This window comes from Sus scrofa, chromosome 10, assembly GCF_054392235.1.
Source record: "Sus scrofa isolate SSC_HxYL_T2T_F1_AM1 chromosome 10, Sscrofa_HxYL_maternal_Yorkshire_Landrace_v2.0, whole genome shotgun sequence".
Lineage (NCBI taxonomy): Eukaryota > Metazoa > Chordata > Mammalia > Artiodactyla > Suidae > Sus > Sus scrofa.
The window spans coordinates 21843340-21869713 of record NC_139392.1 but is presented as its reverse complement, the minus strand read 5'-3'; the positions used below and the strand labels follow the sequence as shown (position 1 = coordinate 21869713).

The following is a 26374-nucleotide window of genomic DNA, read 5'->3' as shown; positions in this document are numbered from 1 at the left end:
GGTGAGCGGAAGCCTGGGAGACCGCCTCCGTCCAAGAAGACAACAGACAGCAGCACACACACGGAACGTTTCCCAAAGTCACCCACCACAACGGCAAGGCAAAGCAAAGGCACAACGAGCTATCACCTCCCTCCTGGTAGGACGCGGAGTGTTTTCAAGCGTGAACAGGTCGTTTGGGAAGATGTGACTACCTGGGACTTCTGTACGCTGTGGGAGGGAAGGTCAGCTCGCCCAGCCAGGACGGGAAACACTATGGCAGGTCCTCAGGAAAGCTGCCCACGGACCTAGCACGGGACCCCGCAGTCCCACTGCTGCGTGGACATCTAAAGGAAGAACCATCGGTGTCGGGTAAAGAGACCCGCCATCCCAGGATCCCGGCAGCGCCACACACACGAGAGCCCAACAGAAACAGAGCCCCAGTGCCCACGGGCACACAGACTGAGAAAGACAACGGGATGGATACAGCCCACAGAAACCCTACCCACTGCAGCAGTGCACAGAGAACTGGAGGACATTACTGATCGATTCGTCTCGGGGTTTGAGGGCGGCCCCCGCGGCATATGGAAATTCCCAGGCGAGGCGGCAAATCAGAGCTGTAGCCACCGGCCCACACCCCAGCCGCAGCAAAGCTGGATACCAGCCGCGTCTGGGACCTCTGCCGCCACTGAGCAAGGCCAAGGGTCGAACCCGCTTCCTCAGAGATACCACTCGGGTTCATGACCACTGAGCCTCGACAGGAACTCGCTGGAGGACAGCATTTCAAGCGAAGCAAGTCAGGCACAGAAGGACAAAGACTCTCTGATGTCATGCGCATCAAGTGTCTGACACACCACTCCTGAGCAGAGGCTGGAAGGGTGGCTGCCCAGAGTGGGCAGGAGGTGCGGGTGGAGCACAGCGTTCACAACACTCCTCGGGACACTCACAGCCTGAAGGGGCTCGAGTCCCTGGCACGTGTTTGAAACAACGGTATCAAAGTCCACACAAGGCAGAGAGGGAAGCGAAAAGGAAAAGAAAGACCAACAGAGGAAGCAATGCCTTTCCCCCAAACCCTTGCTCCCAGCCGGTGCGGGCAGAACGAGGGAATGGACGGTTAGCCTGCGGTCATCGTGAGACTCCTCAATTAGAAGCTGGACAGCTGTGTGGTGCTAAGCCACAAACAGCTCCCCACAGCACACACCCACTCACACTGATTGCCAATCACACCAGCAGGCCCTCACACGCACCACCCTCCCACCCCCCCGGCCGTGTCCCCCGACACCTACCCACGCCATACAAAGAGCCTCCTTTCGTCCAGGGACCCTAGAACCTGGGGTGGCCCTTCTTGGGAAGTCCGTCTCTTTCACCCCATCCTTCACCCTCATTCCCAGGAGGAACCCAGAATCAGGGTGTCTCTGCAACCAAAGGAGCAGGAGAGCCCCCCCACCCCGCCTCCCTCGCGGGGCCCCCCCCCCATTTCCTCAACACCTGGACTTCTCCTCAGCAGAGCCGGGCTCCAGAATACTCACAGATTTCATCGTCCGCCCCGTCCACCTGTGATGAGACAAGAGAAAACACGGTGAGTGTCACAGCATCCTCTGCACTGCGGCCACAGGTCTTCCTGCCGTTGGGGACCGCAGGCACGCAGACAGAAGGCAGCGTTGAGTCCGTTTCCCCAAAAGAACACGGCGAAGACCCCTTTGGAAAAGGCGCCAGCTTTTCATGGAAGATCTCCCAAGTCCTCGTACATTTAACAAACATTCAGGCTTCTTTGGCCTTCCCATCGTGGCACAGTGGTTAACGAATCGGACCAAGAACCATGAGGTTGCGGGTTCGATCCCTGGCCTTGCTCAGTGGGTGAAGTATCCGGCGCTGCCCTGAGCTGTGGTGTAGGTGGCAGACGAGGCTCGGATCCCACGTTGCTGTGGCTCTGGCGTAGGCCGGTGGCTACAGCTCCGATCAGACCCCTAGCCTGGGAACCTCATCTCCATATGCCGCGGGAGGGGCCCTAGAAAAGGCAAAAAAAGACAAACAAGACAAAACAACATTCCGGCTTCTTCAAAGACATATGCTCCCTACTGCACACTTGGGAACTGATGCGGTCCCTTTTGCAAATGCCCCGGGGAAGGAGCTACTGCTTGGTACCAAACTTGGACTCAACAGTCCTCCGCACAGCAATCTGCATATATCATCTACAGTGGACTTTCTCAGATTTCCATTTCTGAAGGAGGTACATCCAAGAAGAAAGGAGGCACCTTTTCCAACCTCACATCAAGAAAGGTGAGCTTACCTTGGGGCCAGGCTCGTCTTCCGGCTCAGCCCAGGCGATGGCTAAGGACTCCTCCTGGCCATTTTCACGGGGCTGGCCCGCCTCCTCCTCCACCTCCACCTCAGGTACTGGGGCCGCCTCGTCCTCATGTCCCCCAGCCCGGGGCTTTGCCTCGGTCTTCTCACTCCCACCGGCCTCCACAACATCGTCGTCGTGAGTTCCTGGGGGACACACAAGTCACTGTCAGCAAGGCGGTGGTGCTGCTCACGAGGTACTCTGGGCGCCTCACCTGACTGGACAGGGGCTGGGAGTCGAGGGCTGGGGCTGGGGGCGGGGGCGGGATGAGGCACGGACGGAGCTCCTCTTGGCCCATCCTCCTGGGGAAACGTCTCGAAGGAAGGCAGACAGCACCCTGAAAGACCTGAGAAAGGGAGCCTCTGCCTCTCTTGCTAAAGGGAACCTCTCCGTGGCGGATTCCCCAGCTGAGAAATGGCCAACACGAGCACGCCGGCTCTGCTGCCACCAGAGAGCCTCCCGAGTCCTCCTGCCCATTTTCACCTCCGGCCCCATTCCTCCATCTGCTGAAATGGCAGGAGATCATTTCCGCTTCCCTACTCTTCCCACAGGGTGCTCCTGTGTTCACGCTCCATCCTCCGCAATGCGTCACCTCTTTTCTCTTCTTAGACACGTAATACTTCTCTTTGGAATACTTTGGCAATAGGAGACTCAGGCAGGGGGAGGGAGAGCAGGCCTTCCCGATGCTACGTACTTTGCACCACTGTCCCTAACAACCTTTCTCAACCTTTCTCGTCGTGACTCACAGGACCTCTGCACCCATGCAGGAATGACTGACTCCCCCTTCAGCCCTGCTGCCAGGTCTTAGCCATCTCTCCGTTCCAGCTCTGACAGTCTGCCTAGTCTACTTGCCGCCTATGTGTTGAACTGCACGCTATCTCTGTTGCTGTGGTGCCTGATTTCACCATTTTTTTTTCTTGTCATCCTTGTCGCTTCCTTAGGGCCACACCCATGGCATATGGAGGTTCCCAGGCTAGGGGTCTCATCGGCGCTGTAGCTGCCGGCTTACGCCAGAGCCACAGCAAGGCAGGATCCCAGCCCCATCTGCCACCTACACCACAGCTCACGGCATCACCGGATCCTTAACCCACTGAGCGAGGAGGCCAGGGATCGAACCCGCAATCTCATGGTTCCAGGTCGGATTCGTTAACCACGCCTACTCCAAGGCCGTCTCCTTCAACTCATCCAACTCTGGGAACGCCCCTTCCCTCAGGACACACCGCCAGGACACACCAGGACAGGGAGGCCAGAAATCCCAAACGTGCAGAGGGAGAGACCTGCCTTCTCACCCGCCACCTGACACTCACCAGGCAAACTTGGTCTCCAGGGTCAAGGGCCTAGGAGAGGGTTGCGTCCCACCACACCAGGGCCCTCAAGGGCAACAAAGGAAACTAAGTCAACAGCTCTTGTGCACAGGACCCTCAGGGTGCGACCCACAAAGCAAGCTGGCACCATGGCCAGAGACAAGAGCTGGAAGGAGCCGCTTCAGGAGGGAAAAGCCATTCTCCCTCTCAAAGGAAGGAGACACGAATCCAAACACAGCACAACAAAGACCAGGGACCCAAGTCGTCTTCGGCTTAGCAACTTCAGAGGGGAAAACACCACAGCGGAGTTCCGCTCAGTAGGCCACCCACCCAAGTCCTAGCCCCCTTCCGCCCTCTCCCGGCAGCAGGTGGAACCCAGCTGCTCCCAGGAACCCTCTCCCCCTGGATCCCAGCTGCGTGCTCTTCCCTACCTGCAGCCTCCTCATCCTGGCGGCAGTCGGTGCGCTCCGCCACCGAGTCTGTAGAAACACACCGCGGGGAAGCGAGGCGTGAGAAGGAGTGGCCCTCCCGTTTCCCCGGCTTCCCCGAGGTGACGGCGGGTCACACAGCATCACCCGGGTTTTTCCTCCAGGTGCCCAGGCCTTCCCTCTGCTCCAGGGACTGAGGCCCGCCAACACAACGTGAGCACAGATGCCAACATTCGGGCATCTCATACCTGCTCCCCCTCCTTAGGAACATAGGCGACGAACATCTTTACACCAATTTCTTTCTCTTTTGCAATTGCACACTCACCCGCCCCACCCTCCAAGCAGCAGGCCTAACCCAAGTGTCCCGGGAACCCTCTCCCACTGGCTCCTACCTGAGAGCTGTTCTTACCTCGATCACTTTCTGCGAGGTTGCTGTCAGCGAGGTCGCTCTCACACACACTCTCCAAGCTCCAAGCTGCAGAAACACAGACATGAGGAATCGAGGTGTTAGCGACCGTCCCCCACTCGGACCCCTACTTAGGGTTGACTGCGGCCACACAGCACCGCCCTGGCTTGTCCTCCGTGTGCTCAGAACTTCCCCGTGCGTGCTCTATGGCCTCAGAAGCATCAATAAAACACTGGCCACAGTGGCAAACCGTCCGAGGTCGTGGGCTGCTGAGGGATGGCGCTTTACACGCACGCCTCCCTTCTAGGAGTCCCTCCGGAGGCCTCAGCCCCAGCGTGACACACCTGAAAGTCCAGCTGCACGGACACCCTTGCGTGCTGGCTCGGGGGAGTGAACCCTTGGCTGCTTTCTTCTGTTCACTGCCAGAGGCAGACCTAACTACTGGCTGAATTCAATGAAGCATAAATGGCTCCCTCTGGACAGCGGCTGCCACGCTGTGGACAGCAGCTCTACAGAAACACTGAGGAGACGGGTACCCCTGCCCGTGAGGTTCCTCTCCAAAGCACACATAAAGAAAACTCATACACCTCAACAGCAACAGCAAAGAAACAAGCCAGGAGTTCCCGTCGGGGCGTCGGGGCGCAGCGGAAACAAATCCGACCAGGAACCACGAGCTTGCGGGGCTGATCCCTGGCCTCGCCGAGGGGGTTAAGGATCCAGCGTTGCCGCCAGCTCTGGTGTCGGTCGCAGACACGGCTGGAGCAAAGGCCTCCCCCCCAGCACTGCCGGTGCGAACGTACACCGGTACAACCACTACCGAAGGCACCACGGAGGGGCCTCCCAAAACGGAACGCAGCACAGCATGCGACCCAGCAAGCCGAGCGAGCGCCCTGGAAGATACCACGACACACGTATCCAGGAAAGAGACACATGCCCCTGTGTGTGTATGGCGGCACCACTCACAACAGCCAGGACAGGGACGCCACCTCATGTCCACAGGCACAGGGATGGATCACGACCATGTGGTCCACATACACGAGGGAATTCACGACTCAGCCAGAAAATCCAAGAAGAAACCAATGCCATTCAAAACCATAGAGCTGGATCGAGACATTCTCATACAAAGCGAAGTACGTGACAAAGAGAGAGATCTCACTTAGATGTGGAGTCTAAACCATGGCACAAAGGACCCTGTCCACAAAACCCATGGACACAGAGAACAGACTTGTGGCTTTCGTGAAGGGCACGGACTGGGCGTTTGGGGGGAGTCGATGCCAACTAGGCATTGAGAATGGAGCGACGACGAGGTCCTCCTGCTGCAGCGCACGGGGAACTGGATCCCATCTCCTGAAATCGACCGGGACGGACGATAACAGTCCAAAAGGAACCTGTGTTTATGCACACACACGCCTGGGGAATGTTGCTACACGGCAGAAAATGAAACAACACGGCACCTCAATGAACACAGAGACAAACAGAAAGGACAGTGTCTGACGAGCCACTGAATGGAAAGACAACCCGCAGAAGACGCTATCTGCAAACCTTACATTTGGAACAGGGGCTCATGTCCAGAATCTGTGGGAAACAACGCCAAATCAATTGACCCAAAAGGCAAATAACTCAGGTGTAGGTGAGCGGAAGCCTGGGAGACCACCTCCGTCCAAGAAGACAACAGACAGCAGCACACACACGGAACGTTTCCCAAAGTCACCCACCACAACGGCAAGGCAAAGCAAAGGCACAACGAGCTATCACCTCCCTCCTGGTAGGACGCGGAGTGTTTTCAAGCGTGAACAGGTCGTTTGGGAAGATGTGACTACCTGGGACTTCTGTACGCTGTGGGAGGGAAGGTCAGCTGGCCCAGCCAGGACGGGAAACACTATGGCAGGTCCTCAGGAAAGCTGCCCACGGACCTAGCACGGGACCCCGCAGTCCCACTGCTGCGTGGACATCTAAAGGAAGAACCATCGGTGTCGGGTAAAGAGACCCGCCATCCCAGGATCCCGGCAGCGCCACACACACGAGAGCCCAACAGAAACAGAGCCCCAGTGCCCACGGGCACACAGACTGAGAAAGACAACGGGATGGATACAGCCCACAGAAACCCTACCCACTGCAGCAGTGCACAGAGAACTGGAGGACATTACTGATCGATTCGTCTCGGGGTTTGAGGGCGGCCCCCGCGGCATATGGAAATTCCCAGGCGAGGCGGCAAATCAGAGCTGTAGCCACCGGCCTACACCCCAGCTGCAGCAAAGCTGGATACCAGCCGCGTCTGGGACCTCTGCCGCAGGCAGCTCACCGCAACGCTGGATTCTTCCCCCACTGAGCAAGGCCAAGGGTCGAACCCGCGTCCTCAGAGATACCAGTCGGGTTCATGACCACTGAGCCTCGACAGGAACTCGCTGGAGGACAGCATTTCAAGCGAAGCAAGTCAGGCACAGAAGGACAAAGACTCTCTGATGTCATGCGCATCAAGTGTCTGACACACCACTCCTGAGCAGAGGCTGGAAGGGTGGCTGCCCAGAGTGGGCAGGAGGTGCGGGTGGAGCACAGCGTTCACAACACTCCTCGGGACACTCACAGCCTGAAGGGGCTCGAGTCCCTGGCACGTGTTTGAAACAACGGTATCAAAGTCCACACAAGGCAGAGAGGGAAGCGAAAAGGAAAAGAAAGACCAACAGAGGAAGCAATGCCTTTCCCCCAAACCCTTGCTCCCAGCCGGTGCGGGCAGAACGAGGGAATGGACGGTTAGCCTGTGGTCATCGTGAGACTCCTCAATTAGAAGCTGGACAGCTGTGTGGTGCTAAGCCACAAACAGCTCCCCACAGCACACACCCACTCACACTGATTGCCAATCACACCAGCAGGCCCTCACACGCACCACCCTCCCACCCCCCCAGCCGTGTCCCCCGACACCTACCCACGCCATACAAAGAGCCTCCTTTCGTCCAGGGACCCTAGAACCTGGGGTGACCCTTCTTGGGATGTCCGTCTCTTTCACCCCATCCTTCACCCTCATTCCCAGGAGGAACCCAGAATCAGGGTGTCTCTGCAACCAAAGGAGCAGGAGAGCCCCCCCACACCGCCTCCCTCGCGGGCCCCCCCCCCATTTCCTCAACACCTGGACTTCTCCTCAGCAGAGCCGGGCTCCAGAATACTCACAGATTTCATCGTCCACCCCGTCCACCTGTGATGAGACAAGAGAAAACACGGTGAGTGTCACAGCATCCTCTGCACTGCGGCCACAGGTCTTCCTGCCGTTGGGGACCGCAGGCACGCAGACAGAAGGCAGCGTTGAGTCCGTTTCCCCAAAAGAACACGGCGAAGACCCCTTTGGAAAAGGCGCCAGCTTTTCATGGAAGATCTCCCAAGTCCTCGTACATTTAACAAACATTCAGGCTTCTTTGGCCTTCCCATCGTGGCACAGTGGTTAACGAATCGGACCAAGAACCATGAGGTTGCGGGTTCGATCCCTGGCCTTGCTCAGTGGGTGAAGTATCCGGCGCTGCCCTGAGCTGTGGTGTAGGTGGCAGACGAGGCTCGGATCCCACGTTGCTGTGGCTCTGGCGTAGGCCGGTGGCTACAGCTCCGATCAGACCCCTAGCCTGGGAACCTCATCTCCATATGCCGCGGGAGGGGCCCTAGAAAAGGCAAAAAAAGACAAACAAGACAAAACAACATTCCGGCTTCTTCAAAGACATATGCTCCCTACTGCACACTTGGGAACTGATGCGGTCCCTTTTGCAAATGCCCCGGGGAAGGAGCTACTGCTTGGTACCAAACTTGGACTCAACAGTCCTCCGCACAGCAATCTGCATATATCATCTACAGTGGACTTTCTCAGATTTCCATTTCTGAAGGAGGTACATCCAAGAAGAAAGGAGGCACCTTTTCCAACCTCACATCAAGAAAGGTGAGCTTACCTTGGGGCCAGGCTCGTCTTCCGGCTCAGCCCAGGCGATGGCTAAGGACTCCTCCTGGCCATTTTCACGGGGCTGGCCCGCCTCCTCCTCCACCTCCACCTCAGGTACTGGGGCCGCCTCGTCCTCATGTCCCCCAGCCCGGGGCTTCGCCTTGGTCTTCTCACTCCCACCGGCCTCCACAACATCGTCGTCGTGAGTTCCTGGGGGACACACAAGTCACTGTCAGCAAGGCGGTGGTGCTGCTCACGAGGTACTCTGGGCGCCTCACCTGACTGGACAGGGGCTGGGAGTCGAGGGCTGGGGCTGGGGGCGGGGGCGGGATGAGGCACGGACGGAGCTCCTCTTGGCCCATCCTCCTGGGGAAACGTCTCGAAGGAAGGCAGACAGCACCCTGAAAGACCTGAGAAAGGGAGCCTCTGCCTCTCTTGCTAAAGGGAACCTCTCCGTGGCGGATTCCCCAGCTGAGAAATGGCCAACACGAGCATGCCGGCTCTGCTGCCACCAGAGAGCCTCCCGAGTCCTCCTGCCCATTTTCACCTCCGGCCCCATTCCTCCATCTGCTGAAATGGCAGGAGATCATTTCCGCTTCCCTACTCTTCCCACAGGGTGCTCCTGTGTTCACGCTCCATCCTCCGCAATGCGTCACCTCTTTTCTCTTCTTAGACACGTAATACTTCTCTTTGGAATACTTTGGCAATAGGAGACTCAGGCAGGGGGAGGGAGAGCAGGACTTCCCGATGCTACGTACTTTGCACCACTGTCCCTAACAACCTTTCTCAACCTTTCTCGTCGTGACTCACAGGACCTCTGCACCCATGCAGGAATGACTGACTCCCCCTTCAGCCCTGCTGCCAGGTCTTAGCCATCTCTCCGTTCCAGCTCTGACAGTCTGCCTAGTCTACTTGCCGCCTATGTGTTGAACTGCACGCTATCTCTGTTGCTGTGGTGCCTGATTTCACCATTTTTTTTTTCTTGTCATCCTTGTCGCTTCCTTAGGGCCACACCCATGGCATATGGAGGTTCCCAGGCTAGGGGTCTCATCGGCGCTGTAGCTGCCGGCTTACGCCAGAGCCACAGCAAGGCAGGATCCCAGCCCCATCTGCCACCTACACCACAGCTCACGGCATCACCGGATCCTTAACCCACTGAGCGAGGAGGCCAGGGATCGAACCCGCAATCTCATGGTTCCAGGTCGGATTCGTTAACCACGCCTACTCCAAGGACGTCTCCTTCAACTCATCCAACTCTGGGAACGCCCCTTCCCTCAGGACACACCGCCAGGACACACCAGGACAGGGAGGCCAGAAATCCCAAACGTGCAGAGGGAGAGACCTGCCTTCTCACCCGCCACCTGACACTCACTAGGCAAACTTGGTCTCCAGGGTCAAGGGCCTAGGAGAGGGTTGCGTCCCACCACACCAGGGCCCTCAAGGGCAACAAAGGAAACTAAGTCAACAGCTCTTGTGCACAGGACCCTCAGGGTGCGACCCACAAAGCAAGCTGGCACCATGGCCAGAGACAAGAGCTGGAAGGAGCCGCTTCGGGAGGGAAAAGCCATTCTCCCTCTCAAAGGAAGGAGACACGAATCCAAACACAGCACAACAAAGACCAGGGACCCAAGTCGTCTTCGGCTTAGCAACTTCAGAGGGGAAAACACCACAGCGGAGTTCCGCTCAGTAGGCCACCCACCCAAGTCCTAGCCCCCTTCCGCCCTCTCCCGGCAGCAGGTGGAACCCAGCTGCTCCCAGGAACCCTCTCCCCCTGGATCCCAGCTGCGTGCTCTTCCCTACCTGCAGCCTCCTCATCCTGGCGGCAGTCGGTGCGCTCCGCCACCGAGTCTGTAGAAACACACCGCGGGGAAGCGAGGCGTGAGAAGGAGTGGCCCTCCCGTTTCCCCGGCTTCCCCGAGGTGACGGCGGGTCACACAGCATCACCCGGGTTTTTCCTCCAGGTGCCCAGGCCTTCCCTCTGCTCCAGGGACTGAGGCCCGCCAACACAACGTGAGCACAGATGCCAACATTCGGGCATCTCATACCTGCTCCCCCTCCTTAGGAACATAGGCGACGAACATCTTTACACCAATTTCTTTCTCTTTTGCAATTGCACACTCACCCGCCCCACCCTCCAAGCAGCAGGCCTAAGTTCCAAGTGTCCCGGGAACCCTCTCCCACTGGCTCCTACCTGAGAGCTGTTCTTACCTCGATCACTTTCTGCGAGGTTGCTGTCAGCGAGGTCGCTCTCACACACACTCTCCAAGCTCCAAGCTGCAGAAACACAGACATGAGGAATCGAGGTGTTAGCGACCGTCCCCCACTCGGACCCCTACTTAGGGTTGACTGCGGCCACACAGCACCGCCCTGGCTTGTCCTCCGTGTGCTCAGAACTTCCCCGTGCGTGCTCTATGGCCTCAGAAGCATCAATAAAACACTGGCCACAGTGGCAAACCGTCCGAGGTCGTGGGCTGCTGAGGGATGGCGCTTTACACGCACGCCTCCCTTCTAGGAGTCCCTCCCGAGGCCTCAGCCCCAGCGTGACACACCTGAAAGTCCAGCTGCACGGACACCCTTGCGTGCTGGCTCGGGGGAGTGAACCCTTGGCTGCTTTCTTCTGTTCACTGCCAGAGGCAGACCTAACTACTGGCTGAATTCAATGAAGCATAAATGGCTCCCTCTGGACAGCGGCTGCCACGCTGTGGACAGCAGCTCTACAGAAACACTGAGGAGACGGGCACCCCTGCCCGTGAGGTTCCTCTCCAAAGCACACATAAAGAAAACTCATACACCTCAACAGCAACAGCAAAGAAACAAGCCAGGAGTTCCCGTCGGGGCGTCGGGGCGCAGCGGAAACAAATCCGACCAGGAACCACGAGCTTGCGGGGCTGATCCCTGGCCTCGCCGAGGGGGTTAAGGATCCAGCGTTGCCGCCAGCTCTGGTGTCGGTCGCAGACACGGCTGGAGCAAAGGCCTCCCCCCCAGCACTGCCGGTGCGAACGTACACCGGTACAACCACTACCGAAGGCACCACGGAGGGGCCTCCCAAAACGGAACGCAGCACAGCATGCGACCCAGCAAGCCGAGCGAGCGCCCTGGAAGATACCACGACACACGTATCCAGGAAAGAGACACATGCCCCTGTGTGTGTATGGCGGCACCACTCACAACAGCCAGGACAGGGACGCCACCTCATGTCCACAGGCACAGGGATGGATCACGACCATGTGGTCCACATACACGAGGGAATTCACGACTCAGCCAGAAAATCCAAGAAGAAACCAATGCCATTCAAAACCATAGGGCTGGATCGAGACATTCTCATACAAAGCGAAGTACGTGACAAAGAGAGAGATCTCACTTAGATGTGGAGTCTAAACCATGGCACAAAGGACCCTGTCCACAAAACCCACGGACACAGAGAACAGACTTGTGGCTTTCGTGAAGGGCACGGACTGGGCGTTTCAAACTGCCATGAGACCCGAGTCTTTTCTCAAATTTAGGAAAATATGTGAGGCCGTCAGCCTACTCGGAGCATTAAGATATACCTTAGACTTATGGCAAGCCTGTATAACAGACCTATGCCTTGGCAGACTGTGGAGACTGGTTTCACTGAAGTTAAAGACGGAGATAATATGTTCAGTCAAAATGAACCACCCATCTGAGGGAACAGCCTTTAGGTCAGTATCAACATACCTCCTGAACAACAATTCAGGTTCCCCATCGTCAATTCCTTGAGCAGTGAAAGGGAGAGCCTCCCAGCTGTGGCCGAACGCTCTCCTCTCTACTCTCAGACTGGCAGTTGGACCACAAGGCTCCGTGGGCATCATTCCATTGCCGTAGCAACTGGTCAAGGCCTGGAACTTTCAGAGGGAAGGCAACTCTGCCCCCTCTGGGCCCACCTGCTCTATATAGCTGAGTGGCCGTTTCCCTGGACAGGGTCAACATTGTACTTCAAAACTGCATCCTGAAGTCAAGCAGTATTACTCTCTGTTTTGAAAAGACATTATTTGACGTCCCCAAATATAATGGATATTCAACATTTAGGGGAAAGGCAAAAAACCTAATATATTCAGATTTAAAATGGCTCCCATTTTTGGATGGATATACTATTTCCACTCATTTCTAGCAGTTGAGGCACCAGACATTTTTACATTCCATAGGTAACATTTGTTCAGAAGAAAGAGGGTAGTTATAGAAATTAAATTGTAAAAGGCCACACGCTAAGCATATGCTCATCAAATTGTAAAATTCTTCACTCACTGACCACGTGTAGAATTTTTCTCTGGATGCAACAATCTGTACACTTGATTATCTTCCCATTGGTTCTTCACTAACAGTGTCCCTGTCATTGTATACGTACAAAACTTACTATGCCTGAACAGTTAGGAAACAAAGACTCACCCTACTTTCAACAGAGGGGTGTCTTAAAACAGATATCTCATGATTGTCTAAGCAACAAACTTTAGGTAACTCAAAGCTCTAGGATTAAATGTATTCTTCTCAAAATTCAACCCCTCATCACACCAGTTCCTGGGATAGTGTCATGAAATCTGACTCGAAAGCAAAGTGAGCACCAGCCCACATGGAACATGAGACAATTCCAGGAGAAAACTGAGAGCATTGCAATATTTCAAGCCAAGCAGGGAGGGTGTAAGGTATGGGAGGCTGTGAGAGACAACTCTGCCATGGCTGATTCACCCCAAATATCTAAAACTGAGAGACCGAATGCATCACTTTTCAGCCAGGACAACAAGGGAGATGGTGTCCTCTTTTCCTCCCTGTATCTATGAGTCTGTCACTCTTTCGTGTATTTGTTCATTGGTTCTGGGTATTAGACTGCACAAATCAGGGACATCACACAGTATCTGCCCTGACTTGTCTGACTGTGGCCTTCAGCATAATACTTTCTAAGCTTACCCAAGGTGTAGCCAATGGCAAGAGGCCACTCTCTTTTCTGGCCGAATACCACTGCACTGCACAGGGACACCACATCTTCTTGACTCATCTCTCAGTGGACACAGGCTGCTGCCATATCCTGGCTGGTCTACACGTTATCACTCGCTGTTGTGAAAAGAAGTTATGTGAGAGAGAAAAGGTCTAAAAAATACTTCGGTGGACAGAGCTGGTCCTATCTTTTCAAATTAGGATGTTCGTTTTCGTCAGAAGTCCTAACAATGGATTTGCTGAATCTTATGGTAGTTTTTCCCAGTTTTTTGGGATGAAATTCCATAATTAAGATACACTACTGAAGCTCTCATCAAACAATACATCCTATCTCATTTTACCTCATGCAGTAGCTCATAGCACTATTCCTTTTCTTTTCTATACTACTGGATTCTATACAGGTAGAAAACTTCTCAGGGAACATGTTTGTAAACATGATCCTTAAGCATACTTTGCTGTAAGGAGGAATGAATTCTTCAAATGGACACATATTCAACTTAAACTCATTTAAAAAGCAAACTTCAGGAGTTCCCGTCATGGCTCAGTGCTTAACGAATCCAACTAGGAACCATGAGGTTGCGGGTTCGATCCCTGGCCTTCCTCAGTGGGTTAAGGTTGCCGCATTGCCATGAGCTGTGGTGTAGGTGGCAGACGCTGCTCGGATCCCATGTTGCTGTGGCATAAGCCGGCAGTGACAGCTCCAATTCAACCCCTAGTGTGGGAACCTCCACATGCCATGGGAGCAGCCCAAGAAGTGGAAAAAAAGACAAAAAATTAAAAAATAAAAAATAAAAATAAAAAGCAAACTTCATTGAAACACTATAAGAACCATTTGGGAGTTCCCACTGTGGTGCAATGGGATCAGTGTGGCCTTGGGAGTATTGGGACACATGTTCAATCCCAGGCCTAGCACAGTGGATTAAGAAACTAGCACTGAGCAGTTGCGGCATAGATCGTGACTGCAGCTCAGATCAGATCTGATCCCTAGTTCAGGAAACCCTCATGCCGCTGGGGGGCCAAAAAAAAAAAAAAAAGACAGATTTGTCATAATAAAAGTCACTGTAAAAATACAATAAAAAAGTAATTCGGTTAAATACTCTAAAAATGTAAAAACAATTAAACACAAAGAAAAATCAATCTGAGCTACAAAGACGAACACCTAATAATAAGTTCCTCAGTCAGAAAACTAGAGCTGCTCGGAGTTCCCGTCGTGGCACAGTGGTTAACGAATCCGACTAGGAATCATAAGGTTGTGGGTTCGGTCCCTGCCCTTGCTCAGTGGGTTAACGATCCGGCATTGCCGTGAGCTGTGGTGTAGGTCGCAGACGCAGCTCGGATCCTGCGTTGCTGTGGCTCTGGCGTAGGCCAGTGGCTACAGCTCCGATTTGACCCCTAGCCTGGGAACCTCCACATACCTCGGGAGCAGCCCAAGAAATAGCAAAAAGCCAAAAAAAAAAAAAGAAAGAAAAGAAAAAGAAAACTAGAGCTGCTCACAATCAATCAGACAAAAAGAGCACTGGGTTCCATGGCTACCTAACAATTACTACCTCTGCTCACATTTCTGTAACCCTCTTCACAGTTCTACTTTAAAAATCTCACTTTTAACCTTCATATCCAGTCCAACAGAGGAAAATGTGAACACACAGCCCCCCAACTCTCTGACAAAAGGAAGATGACCTGCTCAGCACTGGAGCTCACTCCCAGGTGTGTCTCCGTGGCTGGGAGCAAAATGGGCTCTGAGAAACAGCCTCCCCTTGCTGCTGACTGAGAGGAACTCCATTCCCACGCTTCTGCTTGGCAAGTGCTGGTGTGTCTATAAGTATGACGGTTGTGGACGTGCTGCTCAGCTGTGGCTGTAGCAACCCTGCCTGAAGCAAGGGAAAGGGGAGAAAGCAACCCAGAGAGGCTGCGAAGCCTTCCTGAGGACCAGGGCCCTCGATCACCTCCCTCAGTCCACGTGGGAGAAAACCCGGCTCTGGAACATGGAGGCACTATGTTCCAAATTACACGTCAGGACACAAGGGCTTTCAAGCACAGAGAACATGAAAAAGTCAGGGCTTCCCATCTGCCATAGCCAGGCACCCTGTGTCCCAGACAGGAGCTTCCCCACCTCCCAGCGAGGAGAGTCGCAGCTGGGCCCCTACCACAACAGGAGGGTTCACACAGACCACAGAGGAGACACCCCTTGAGTGCCTGGCTCTTGTGGCCAAGTGGGATGGTGCCTCTGAGCCCTACAGGACAGCTCCAAAGCATATCCTCTCCTTCAAGACTGGGAGAGATGGCTAATGGACCTAATGCATAGAAACACACACAGAAAATTAGGCAAAATGAAACACAGGGATATCTTCCTAAAAAAAAAAAGGACAAAATCACAGAAAAAGAACAAAATGAAGTGGAAATAAGCCATCTACCTGATAGAGTCAGAAGTCATGGACATAAAGATGCTTACTGAATTCGGAAGAAGGAATGAACACAAAGAGATCTTCAACAAAGAGATAGGAAGTAGAGGAAAGAACCAAAGAGAAGTTACTAGCGAACTGAAAAACACACCCGGGGGGTTCAACAGTGGACTGGATGAAGGAGAATTAATCAGAGACCTGCCCGACAAAACAATGTAACTCAATCAGATAGAGCAGCAAAACGAAAAAAGAATTTTTGAAAAAATTAGGTTACTTCAACAGACCTATGGGATACCATCAAGCAGAATAACATCTGCATTACAGCGGTGGTTCCAGAAGAAGAGAAAGAACAGGACAGAAAAATTAATTGAAGAAATAATGACTAAAAACTTCCATCATCTGGGAAAGGAAACAGAACTTGCTTGGCTGTGGTGTAGGCTGGCAGCTCCAGCTCCGATTAGACCCCTATTCTGGGACCCTCTGTATGATGTGGGTGTGGGCCTAAAACTAAAACCAAAAAAAGAAGGGTAAAAACCATATGATTACCTCAATAGACACAAAGAAACCCATTTGACAAAATTCAACATCACTCATGTTAAAAACTCTCAACAAAGTGAGCATAAAGGGAATGGGCCGGAGTTCCCGTCGTGGTGCAGTGGTTAACGAATCCGACTAGGAACCATGAGGTTGCGGGTTCGGTCCCTGCCCTTGCTCAGTGGGTTAAGGATCCGGCGTTGCTGTGAGCTGTGGTGCAGGTTGCAGAGGCGGCTTGGATCTGGTGTTGCTGTGGCTCTGGCGAAGGCCAGCAGCTACAGCTCCGATTGGACCCCTAGCCTGGGAACCTCCAAATGCCGCTGGAGCGGCCCTAGAAAAGGCAAAAAGACAAAAAAAATTAAAAAATTAAAAAAATAAAGGGAATGGACCTCAACTTAATAAAGGCCATCAATTGCAAACCCTAGCTAACATGCCACTCAACAGTGACAAGCTAAATGCTTTTTCTCCCCTAAGATGATGATGAAGACAAGGATGTCCACTCTTACCTTTTTTATTCCACATAGGATTTGAAGTCCTGCTAACAATTAGACAAGAAACAGAAATAAAAGGCATTCGAATCATAAATGAAAAAAGTAAAGTTTTCTTTTTTGCAGATTACATGATACTCTAACAGAAAATCCTACAAACTCCAGCAAAAACCTGTTAGAATGAATACATTGTCACGTTTCAGTTTACATAATCAACATACAGATCAGTGGCATTTCTATACAATGATAACAAAACATCAAAAAGAGAAACAGGAGTTCCTGTCATGGCTCAATGGTTAACAAACCCAACTAGTATCCATGAGGACACAGGTTCAATCCCTGGTCTTGCTCAATGGGTGAAAGATCCTGTGTTGCCATGAGCTGTGGCATAGTTGCAGAGGTGGCTCAGATCCCATGTGGCTGTGGTGTAGGCCGGTGGCTACAGCTCCAATTCAACCCCTAACCTGGAAACTTCTACATGCCGCAAGTGCAGCCCCAAAAGCAAACAAAACAAAATAAAAACCCAAGAAGAGAAACAGACAAGGAGTTCCCATTGTGACTCAGTGGTTAACGCATCTGACTAGGGACCATGACATTGCGGGTTTGATCCCTAGCCTCGCTCAGTGGGTTGAGGATCCTGCATTGCTGTGGCTCTGGTGTAGGCCGACAGTACAGCTCCGATTAGACCCCTAGCCTGGGAACCTTCATACGCTGCAAGAGCGGCCATAGAAAAGGCAAAAAGACAAAAAAAGAAATAGAGAAATAGACAAGATGGCAGAGTAGGAGGACTCAAGCTCCTCTCCTCTCATGAAAACACCAAAATTACAACTAAGTGCTGAACAACCATCAGCAAAATAGACTGGAAACTACCAAGAAAAAGATATCCTACACCCAAAGGCAATAAGGAGCCACACTGAGACAGCAGGAGGTGCTCATTCATGATATAAGCAATCCCATACCCTCTGCGTGGGCGGCCCACAGACTGCAAAAGAACTCTATTTCAGAGGCTTTGCCACAGGAGACTTCTGAACCCCACAGCAGGTGCCTAAGCCAGGGAGTCTGGCACGGGAAGGAGGAGCCCCTGGGACACATGACATTGAAGGCCACTGAGGCTTGTGTGCAAGAGCTCCACAGGACTGGGGGAGACAGAAACTCCACTCCCGGAGGCTGCACACAGGCTTTCATGTGCACTGGGTCCCAGGGCTAAGCAGGCACTCAAGAAGAATCTGGGTCAGAATGACCTGGCCGGACATGGAGGGTCTCCTGGGAAAGGAGGGGGTGGCTGGGGCACGCTGTGGGGGCAAGACAGTCTAGGCAGAGGTCCCAGGAATAGCTGTTGGCATGAGCTCTCCTGGAGGTGGCCATTTTGGAAACATCTGGTCCCTCAAATTAGGGCTGAGAAGTCCCAGGCCAAACAACAAACAAGCTGGGAACACAGCCCCACTGATCAACAAACAGATACCTAAAGTGCCCCACATCACACCCAAAGACAAAGGTCCACCCCCTAGAGAGACAAGGCTCAGCTCCACCTACCAGCGGGCAGGCACCTGTCCCTCCCATCAGGAAGCTGGCCACAAGCCCCTCTATCCATTTCACCTACAAGGGGCCAGACACCAGACGCAAGAGAGGCCACACGCCTCAAACAAGATCACCCAAAAAGTATACAAAGTGAAAAGCCAGAGAAATATGAACTAGACGAAGGAACAAGACAACCCCCGCCCCCACCTCCATGCAAAATGACTTTGGAATAATGATAGTGAAGAGGATCCAAGAGCTTAGAAAAAAAACTGGAGGCAAAGATCAACACATTACAAGAAAGACTGAACAAAGACATAGAAGGTTTAAAACAGAAACAAACCAAAAAATCATATTCATGATTCCATCAAAAATAAAGTACCTAGAAATAAATTTAACCAGAAAACGGTAAAGAATTGTACACTGAAAATTATACAATGTTGAGGAAAGAAAGACATAAATGAATGGAAAGATCTTTCATGTTTATGAGTGAATTCATATCATTCAAATGTCCAGGTTACCAAAAGCAACAGAGACTCAGTGCACTCTCTACCAAAATCCCATTGCACATTGCACAGAACTAGGAGAAACCCTTCTAAAATTTGTATGGAACCACAATAGATCCCCATCAGCTACAACCATCTTGAGAAAGAGCAGCAAAGATGGAAGGATTACATTGCTTGATTTCAAACTATACTACAAAGCTATAGATATCAAAACAGATTAGGACTGGCACAAAAACAAAACATACAGACCAGTGAAACAACATTGACAGCCCAGAAGTAAAACCAACACAGACACAGACAATTCATTTCCAACAAAGGAACAGAGAGCATACAATGGACAAGGGACAGTTTCGTCAATCAATGGTGCTGGAAGAACTGCACAGGCACATGCAAAGGAATGGAACTAGACCACTATCTCACCACATCCCCAAATTAAAATGGACTAAAGACTCGAATGGAAGAACTGAAACCATACAATGTCTAGAAAACATAGGTGGTAAGCACACGGACATCTGTCTGCTTACACTTGGATCTGACTTCAAAGGCAAGTGATAGAAAGGGAAAATTAAACAAGCGGAATGGAGTTCCCGTCATGGCACAGTGGTCAACAGATCCAACTAGGGACCATGAGGTTGCGGGTTTGACCCCCTGGCCTTGCTCAGTGGGTTAACGATCCGGCGTTGCCATGAGCTGTGGTGTAGGTTGCAGATGCGGCTCGGATCCCGTGTTGCTGTGGCTCTGGCGTAGGCCGGTGGCTACAGCTCCGATTCAACCCCTAGCCTGGGAATCTCCATGTGCCACAGGATCGGCCCAAGAAATAGCAACAACAACAACAAAAGACAAAAAAGACAAAAAGACAAAAAAAAGAAAAAGAAAAAGAAAATATTCCATGCAAACGGGGAGCAAACCTCAGTAACTTTAAGAAAATTGAAATCACATCAAACATCTTTTCCAATCGCAACGCTACACGACTGGAAATCAACAACAAGAAAAAAGCTGCAAAAAACACAAACACATGGAGACTAAGCAACATGCTACTAAACAACCAATGGATCACTGAAGAAGTCAAAGAGGAAATTAAAAAAATACCTAGGAGTTCCCGTCATGGCGCAGTGGTTAACGAATCCGACTAGGAACCATGAGGTTGCGGGTTCGGTCCCTGCCCTAGCTCAGTGGGTTAACGATCTGGCGTTGCCGTGAGCTGTGGTGTAGGTTGCAGATGCGGCTCGGATCCCGTGTTGCTGTGGCTCTGGCGTAGGCCGGTGGCTACAGCTCAGATTCAACCCCTAGCCTGGGAACCTCCATATGCTGCGGGAGCGGCCCAAGAAATAGCAACAACAACAACAACAGCAACAACAACAAAAAATACCTAGAAGCAAACGACAATGAAGTTCCAACACTCCAAAACCTATGGGATGTAGCAAAAGCCATTCTAAGAGGAAAGTGTATAGCAATACAAGCCTACCTCAGGAAACAAGAAAAAGCTCAAATAAACAAGATAACTTTATATCTAAAGCAGCTCGAGAGAGAAGAACAGACAAGACCTAAAGTTAGTAGAAGGAAAGAAATCATAAAGATCAGAGCAGAAATCAATGAAATAGAAACCAAGAAACCCATAGAAAAGATCAATGAAACGAAAAGCTGGTTCTTTGAAAAGATCAACAAAATTGAAAAACCCTTAGCCAGACTTATCAAGCAAAAAAGAGAGAGGACTCAAATCAATAACATTAGAAATGAAAAAGAAGAAGTAACAACAGACATCACAGAAATATAAAGGATCATAAGAGACTACTATATGCTACTATATGCCAATAAAACAGAAAACTTAGAAGAAATGGACAAATCCTTAGAAAAGTACCATCTTCCAAGACTAAACCAAGATGAAATAGAAAAGATGAATAGACCCATCACAAGGACTGAAATTGAAACTGTGATTTAAAAACTTCCAACAAACGAAAGTCCAGGACCAGATGGCTTCACAGGCAAATTCTATCAAACATTTAGAGAAGCACTAACACCTCTCCTTCTGAAACTATTTCAAAAAATTGCAGAGGAAGGGATACTCCCAAACTCATTCTATGAGGCCACCATCACCCTGATACCAAAACCAGACAAAGATACCACCAAAAAAGAAAACAACAGGCCAATTTCTCTGATGAACATCGATGCAAAAATCCTCAACAAAATACTAGCAAACCGCATCCAACAATACATTCAAAGGATTGTACGTCATGATCAAGTGGGATTTATCCCAGGGATGCAAGGGTTCTTCACTATCCGCAAATCCATCAGTGTGATATACCACATTAACAAACTGAAGAATCAAAACCATATGATCCTCTCGATAGACTTAGAAAAAGGCTTTGACAAAAGCCAACACCCATTTCTGATAAAAACCCTTCAGAAAGTGGGCAGAGTGGGAACCTACCTCAATGTAATAAAGGCCATATATGACAAACCCACAGCAAACATCATTCTCAATGGTGAAAAGCTGAATGAATTCCCGCCAAGATCAGGAACAAGGCAAGGATGTCTGTTCTCACCACTACCCTTCAACACAGTTTTGGAAGTCCTGGCTACAGCAATCAGAGAAGTAAAAGAAATAAAAGGAATCCAAATTTGGAAGGAAGAAGTAAAAAACTATCACTATTTTCAGATGACATGATACTATACCTAGAGAATCCTAAAGACTCTACCAGAAAACTGTTAGAGCTCATCCACGAATTTGGCAAAGTCGCAGGATACAAAATTAATACACATCGACAGCACTCTATACACTAACAATGAAAGATCAGAAAGAGAAATGAGGGAAGCAATCCCGTTTACCATCGCATCCAAAGGAATAAAACACCTAGGAGTAAACCTACCTAAAGAGACAAAAGATCTGTACTCTGAAAACTATAAGACACTGATGAAAAGAAATCAAAGAGGACACAAACAGATGGAAAGATATACCATGCTTGTGGATTGGAAGAGTTCATATTATCAAAATGACTACACTACCTAAGACATCTACAGATTCAATGCAATCCCTATCAAACTACCAAGGACAATTTTCACAGAACTTGAACAAAATATTTTAAAATTTGTTTGCAAGCACAAAAAACCCAGATTAGCCAAAGACATCCTGAAAAAGAAACATGGAGCTGGAGGAATCAGGCTCGCAGACTTCAGGCTACACTACAAAGCAACACTCATCAAAACCATATGGTGCTGGCACAAAGACAGAAAAAGAGATCAGTGCAACAGGAGAGAAAGCCCAGAAGTCAACCCACGCACCTACAGCCAACTCATCTCTGACAAAGGAGGCAAGAATGTACAATGGAGAAAGGACAGTTCAATAAGTGGTGCTGGCAAACCTGGACAGCCACATGGAAAAGAATGAAATGAGAACACTCCCTAACACCATACACAAAAATAAACTCCAAATGGATTAAAGACCTAGATGGAACACCAGACACTATAAAACGCCTAGAGGAAAACATAGGCCAAACACTCTCTGACATAAACGACAGCAACATCTTCTCAGATCCACCTCTCAGAGTATTGACAACAAAAACAAAAATAAACAAATGGGACCTAATCAAACTTAAAAGTTTCTGCACAGCAAAGGAAACCCTAAACAACACAAAAAGACAACCCACAGAATGGGAGAAAATCTTTGCAAATGAATCGACTGACAAGGGATTCATCCCCCAAATTTATTAACACCTTCTGCTGCCCCATACCAAAAAAAAAACCCACCCAAAAATGGGCAGAAGATCTAAACAGACAGTTCTCCAAAGACGACATACAGATGGCCAAAAAACACATGAAAAGATGTTCAGCATCTCTCATGATTAGAGAAATGCAAATCAAAACCACGATGAGGTACCGCCCTACACCAGCCAGAATGGCCATCATCAAAACGTCTACAAACAGTAAGTTCTGGAGAGGGTGTGGAGAAAAAGGCACCCTATGACACTGTTGATGGGACTGTAAATTGGTGCAACCACTGTGGAACACAGTATGGAGAGTCCTCAGAAAACTAAACATGGAACTACCATTTGATCCAGCCATCCCACTCCTGGGCATCTATCCAGAGAAAACCACGACTCGCAAAGACACATGTACTCCGATGTTCATTGCAGCACTCTTTTCAATAGCCAACACATGGAAACAACCGAAATGTCCATCGACAGAGGAGTGGATCAAGAATATGTGGTACATACACACAATGGAATATGACTCAGCCATTAAAAGGAATGAAATCCCGGCATTTTTAGCAACATGGATGGACCTAGAAACTATCATGCTAAGTGAAGTCAGCCATACAATGAGACACCAACATCAAATGCTGTCACTGACATGTGGAATCTGAAAAAAGGACACAATGAACTTCTTTGCAGAACAGATGCTGACTCACAGACATTGAAAAATTTTAGTCTCTGGAGGAGACAGTTTGGGGGGTGGGGGGATGTGCTTGGGTTGTGGGATGGAAATTCTGTGAAATTGGATTGTGATGATCATTATACAACTACAGATGTGATAAATTCATTTGAGTAATAAATATATATATATATATATACACACACACACACATATATATACATATATAAAAACAACAAATACTAAAAGAACTTCTCTAGTCAGAAAAGAAAAGGCTGCAACCAGAAACAAAAATACCACAAATGACGAGACTCACCAGTGAAGGCATACATGTAGTAAAGGTAAGAAATCATGCACACAAAATTATGCTACCAAAATCAGAAACTCTGAGAAGAGGAGGGTAAAGGCAGGATAATGGAGATGCACTTGCAATTAAGAGACCAACAACCTAAAACAATCTCGCACATGTATATACACTCATATCAAAACTTCAGAGTGACTGCGAACCAAAAATCTATAACTGACACACAAACAAATAAGAAAAATCAACTCAAATACAACACCAAAGACCATCATCAAACCGCAAGAGGAGAGAACAAGAGAAGAAGGGAAGGAAAAAAGAGCAACAAAAACAAATTTAAAACAATGAATTAAATGGCAACAAGAACATACATATCAATAACTACCTTACATGTTAATGGACCAAATGCCCTAACCAAACGACACAGACTGTCTGAACGGATACAAAAACAAGACTCATATATTTTCTGTCTTCAAGAGGCCCACTTCACTTCTAGGGACACATACAAATTGAAAGTGAGAGGACGGAAGAAAGTATTCCATGCAAACGGGAATCAAAAGAAAGCTGGACTAGCAATACTCATATCAGACAAAATAGACTTTAAAATGAAGACTATTTTAAGAGACAAGGAAGGACACTACAGAATGATCAAAGGATCAATCCAAGAAGATATAACAATTTGAAATACCTATGCACCCAACATAGGTTCACCACAATACATAAGGCAACTGCTAACAACCTTAAAAGGAGAAATCAACAATAACACAATCATAGTGGGGGACTTTAACACCCCACTGACAGCAATGGACAGATCATCCAGACAGAAAATCAATAAGGAAACACAGGCCCTGCATAAAGCATTAGACCAGATGGACTTAATAGATATTTATAGGACACTCCATCCAAAACCAACAGAATACACGTTCTTCTCAAGGGCACACAGAACGTTCTCTAAGGTGGATCACATCCTGGGCTACAAATCAAGCCTTGGTGACTTTAAGAAAATGGAAATCATATCAAGCATCTTTTCCAAGCACAACGCTATACGACTGGAAATCAACAACAAGAAAAAACTGCAAAAAACAAAAATACATGGAGACTCAACAACATGCTACTACTCCACAATCAAATGGATCACTGAATAAATCAAGGAGGAAATTAAAAAATATCTAGAAGCAAATGACAACAAAGACACAACACTCCAAAACCTATGGGATGCAGCAAAAGCAGGTCTAAGAGGAAAGTTTATAGCAATACAAGCTGATCTCAGAAAATACAAAACAACCAGAAAGCTATTAACAAAATGTACACACCTATCAATAATTACTTTAAATGTAAATAGATTAAATGCTCTAGTCAAAAGAAATAGAGTGAGTGAATGGATACATAAACAAGACATGTGTGTATATATATATATATGTATATATATATATATATACACACACACACATATATAGCCTACAAGAGACTTCAGCTATAAAGACACAGACTGAAAGTAAGGGAATGGAAAAAGGTATTCTAGACAAAGGGAAATGAAAAGAAAGGTGAGGTTAGCAATACTTACATCAGAGAAAACAGACTTTAAAACCAAGACTAGGAGTTCCTGTCATCACACAGTGGTTAACAAATCCGACTAGGAACCATGAAGTTGCGGGTTTGATCTCTGCCCTTGCGCAGTGGGTTAACAATCTGGCATTGCCGTGAGCTGTGGTGTAGGTTGCCGACGCGGCTCGGATCCTGCATTGCTATGGCTCTGGCATAGGCCAGCAGCTACAAATCTGATTGGACCCCTAGCCTGGGAACCTCCATATGCCGCAGGAGCGGCCCAAGAAATGGCGCAGTGGAAAGGAATCCAACTAGTAACCATGAGGTTGCGGGATTCAATCCCCAGCCTCACTCAATGGGTTAAGGATCCAGTGTTGCCATGAGCTGTGGTGTAGGTTGCAGATGCGGCTTGGATCTGGTGTTGCTGTGGCTGTGGTGTAGGCCGGTGGCTACAGCTCCCATTAGACCCCTAGCCTGGAAACCTTCATTATGTCGTTTGTGTGGCCCCCAAAACCAAAAAGGTAAATAAAACCAAGGCTGTAACAAGATACAACGATGGATATTACTAATTATAAAGGGAGCAATCCAAAAGGAAGATACCAAAACAACTGTAAAGATATAGGTACCCAACATAGGCGCCCCCAAATATATGAAACAAATCTCAACAAACACACAAGGAGAAATTGATGGTAACACAATTAGACTAAGGGACTTTAACACCTCACTGACATCAATGAACAGATCACCCAAACAGAAAATCAGGATGGAAATACTGACCTTAAATGACACAGAAGACATTGATGAACTCAAGAGATACATATACAAAGCATTTCATCCCAAAGCATCCAAATACACATTCTTTTCAAGTGCACATGGATAGTCTCCAGGGCAGATCACATACTAGGCCACATAACAAGCCTTGGTAAATGTAAGAAAACTGAAATCACATCAAGCATCTTTTCTGACCAGAACACTAGGAGACTCGAAATCAACTCTCAGGGAAAAAACTGCAAAAATCAAACAGGTGGAGGATACACAACATGTTACTAAACAACTAATGGATCACCAAAGAAAGGGAATATCAAAAAATACCTGGAGGCAAAAGAAAATGGAAACACAACCATCCAAAATCTATAGGACGAAAGAAAAGTAATTCTAAGGGGGAAGCTTATAGGAATACAAGCACCCTCGGGAAACAAACAAAAATCTAAAATAAGCAACCTCACTTTGTACCTAAATGAACTAGACAATTAAGAATAAATGAACGCCAAAGTTAGCAGAAGAAAAAAATCACAAGGATCAGAGAAGAAATAAGTGAAACAGATACTCCAACAATGATAGAAAAGATCAATGGAACTAAGACCTGGTTCCTTGGGTACACAAAATTGATAAACTTT

At 49.4% G+C, this 26374-nt stretch overlaps 1 protein-coding gene across 17 annotated transcripts in view; it reads right to left on the bottom strand.

Moving 5' to 3' along the window:
• Positions 1–26374, bottom strand: part of LOC110258817 (uncharacterized) — a 270157-nt gene that overhangs the window by 211488 nt on the left and 32295 nt on the right. For 15 of the 17 annotated variants that reach the window (XR_014817497.1, XR_014817496.1, XR_014817498.1 and 12 more), the window contains exons 2-10: positions 13295–13438; positions 10583–10648; positions 10175–10222; positions 8385–8584; positions 7624–7648; positions 4462–4527; positions 4056–4103; positions 2267–2466; positions 1506–1530 (exon numbers count right to left, since the gene is read on the bottom strand). Coding sequence is in view for 13 of the 17 variants with exons in the window: in XM_084979323.1 (XP_084835449.1) it covers positions 1506–1530; positions 2267–2466; positions 4056–4103; positions 4462–4527; positions 7624–7648; positions 8385–8584; positions 10175–10222; positions 10583–10648; positions 13295–13382 (766 nt within the window). In the remaining 4 variants the exon portion in view is untranslated. The remainder of the gene's footprint in view (positions 1–1505; positions 1531–2266; positions 2467–4055; positions 4104–4461; positions 4528–7623; positions 7649–8384; positions 8585–10174; positions 10223–10582; positions 10649–13294; positions 13439–26374) is intronic. The other 2 variants (XM_084979331.1, XM_084979324.1) reach the window with 1 other exon arrangement.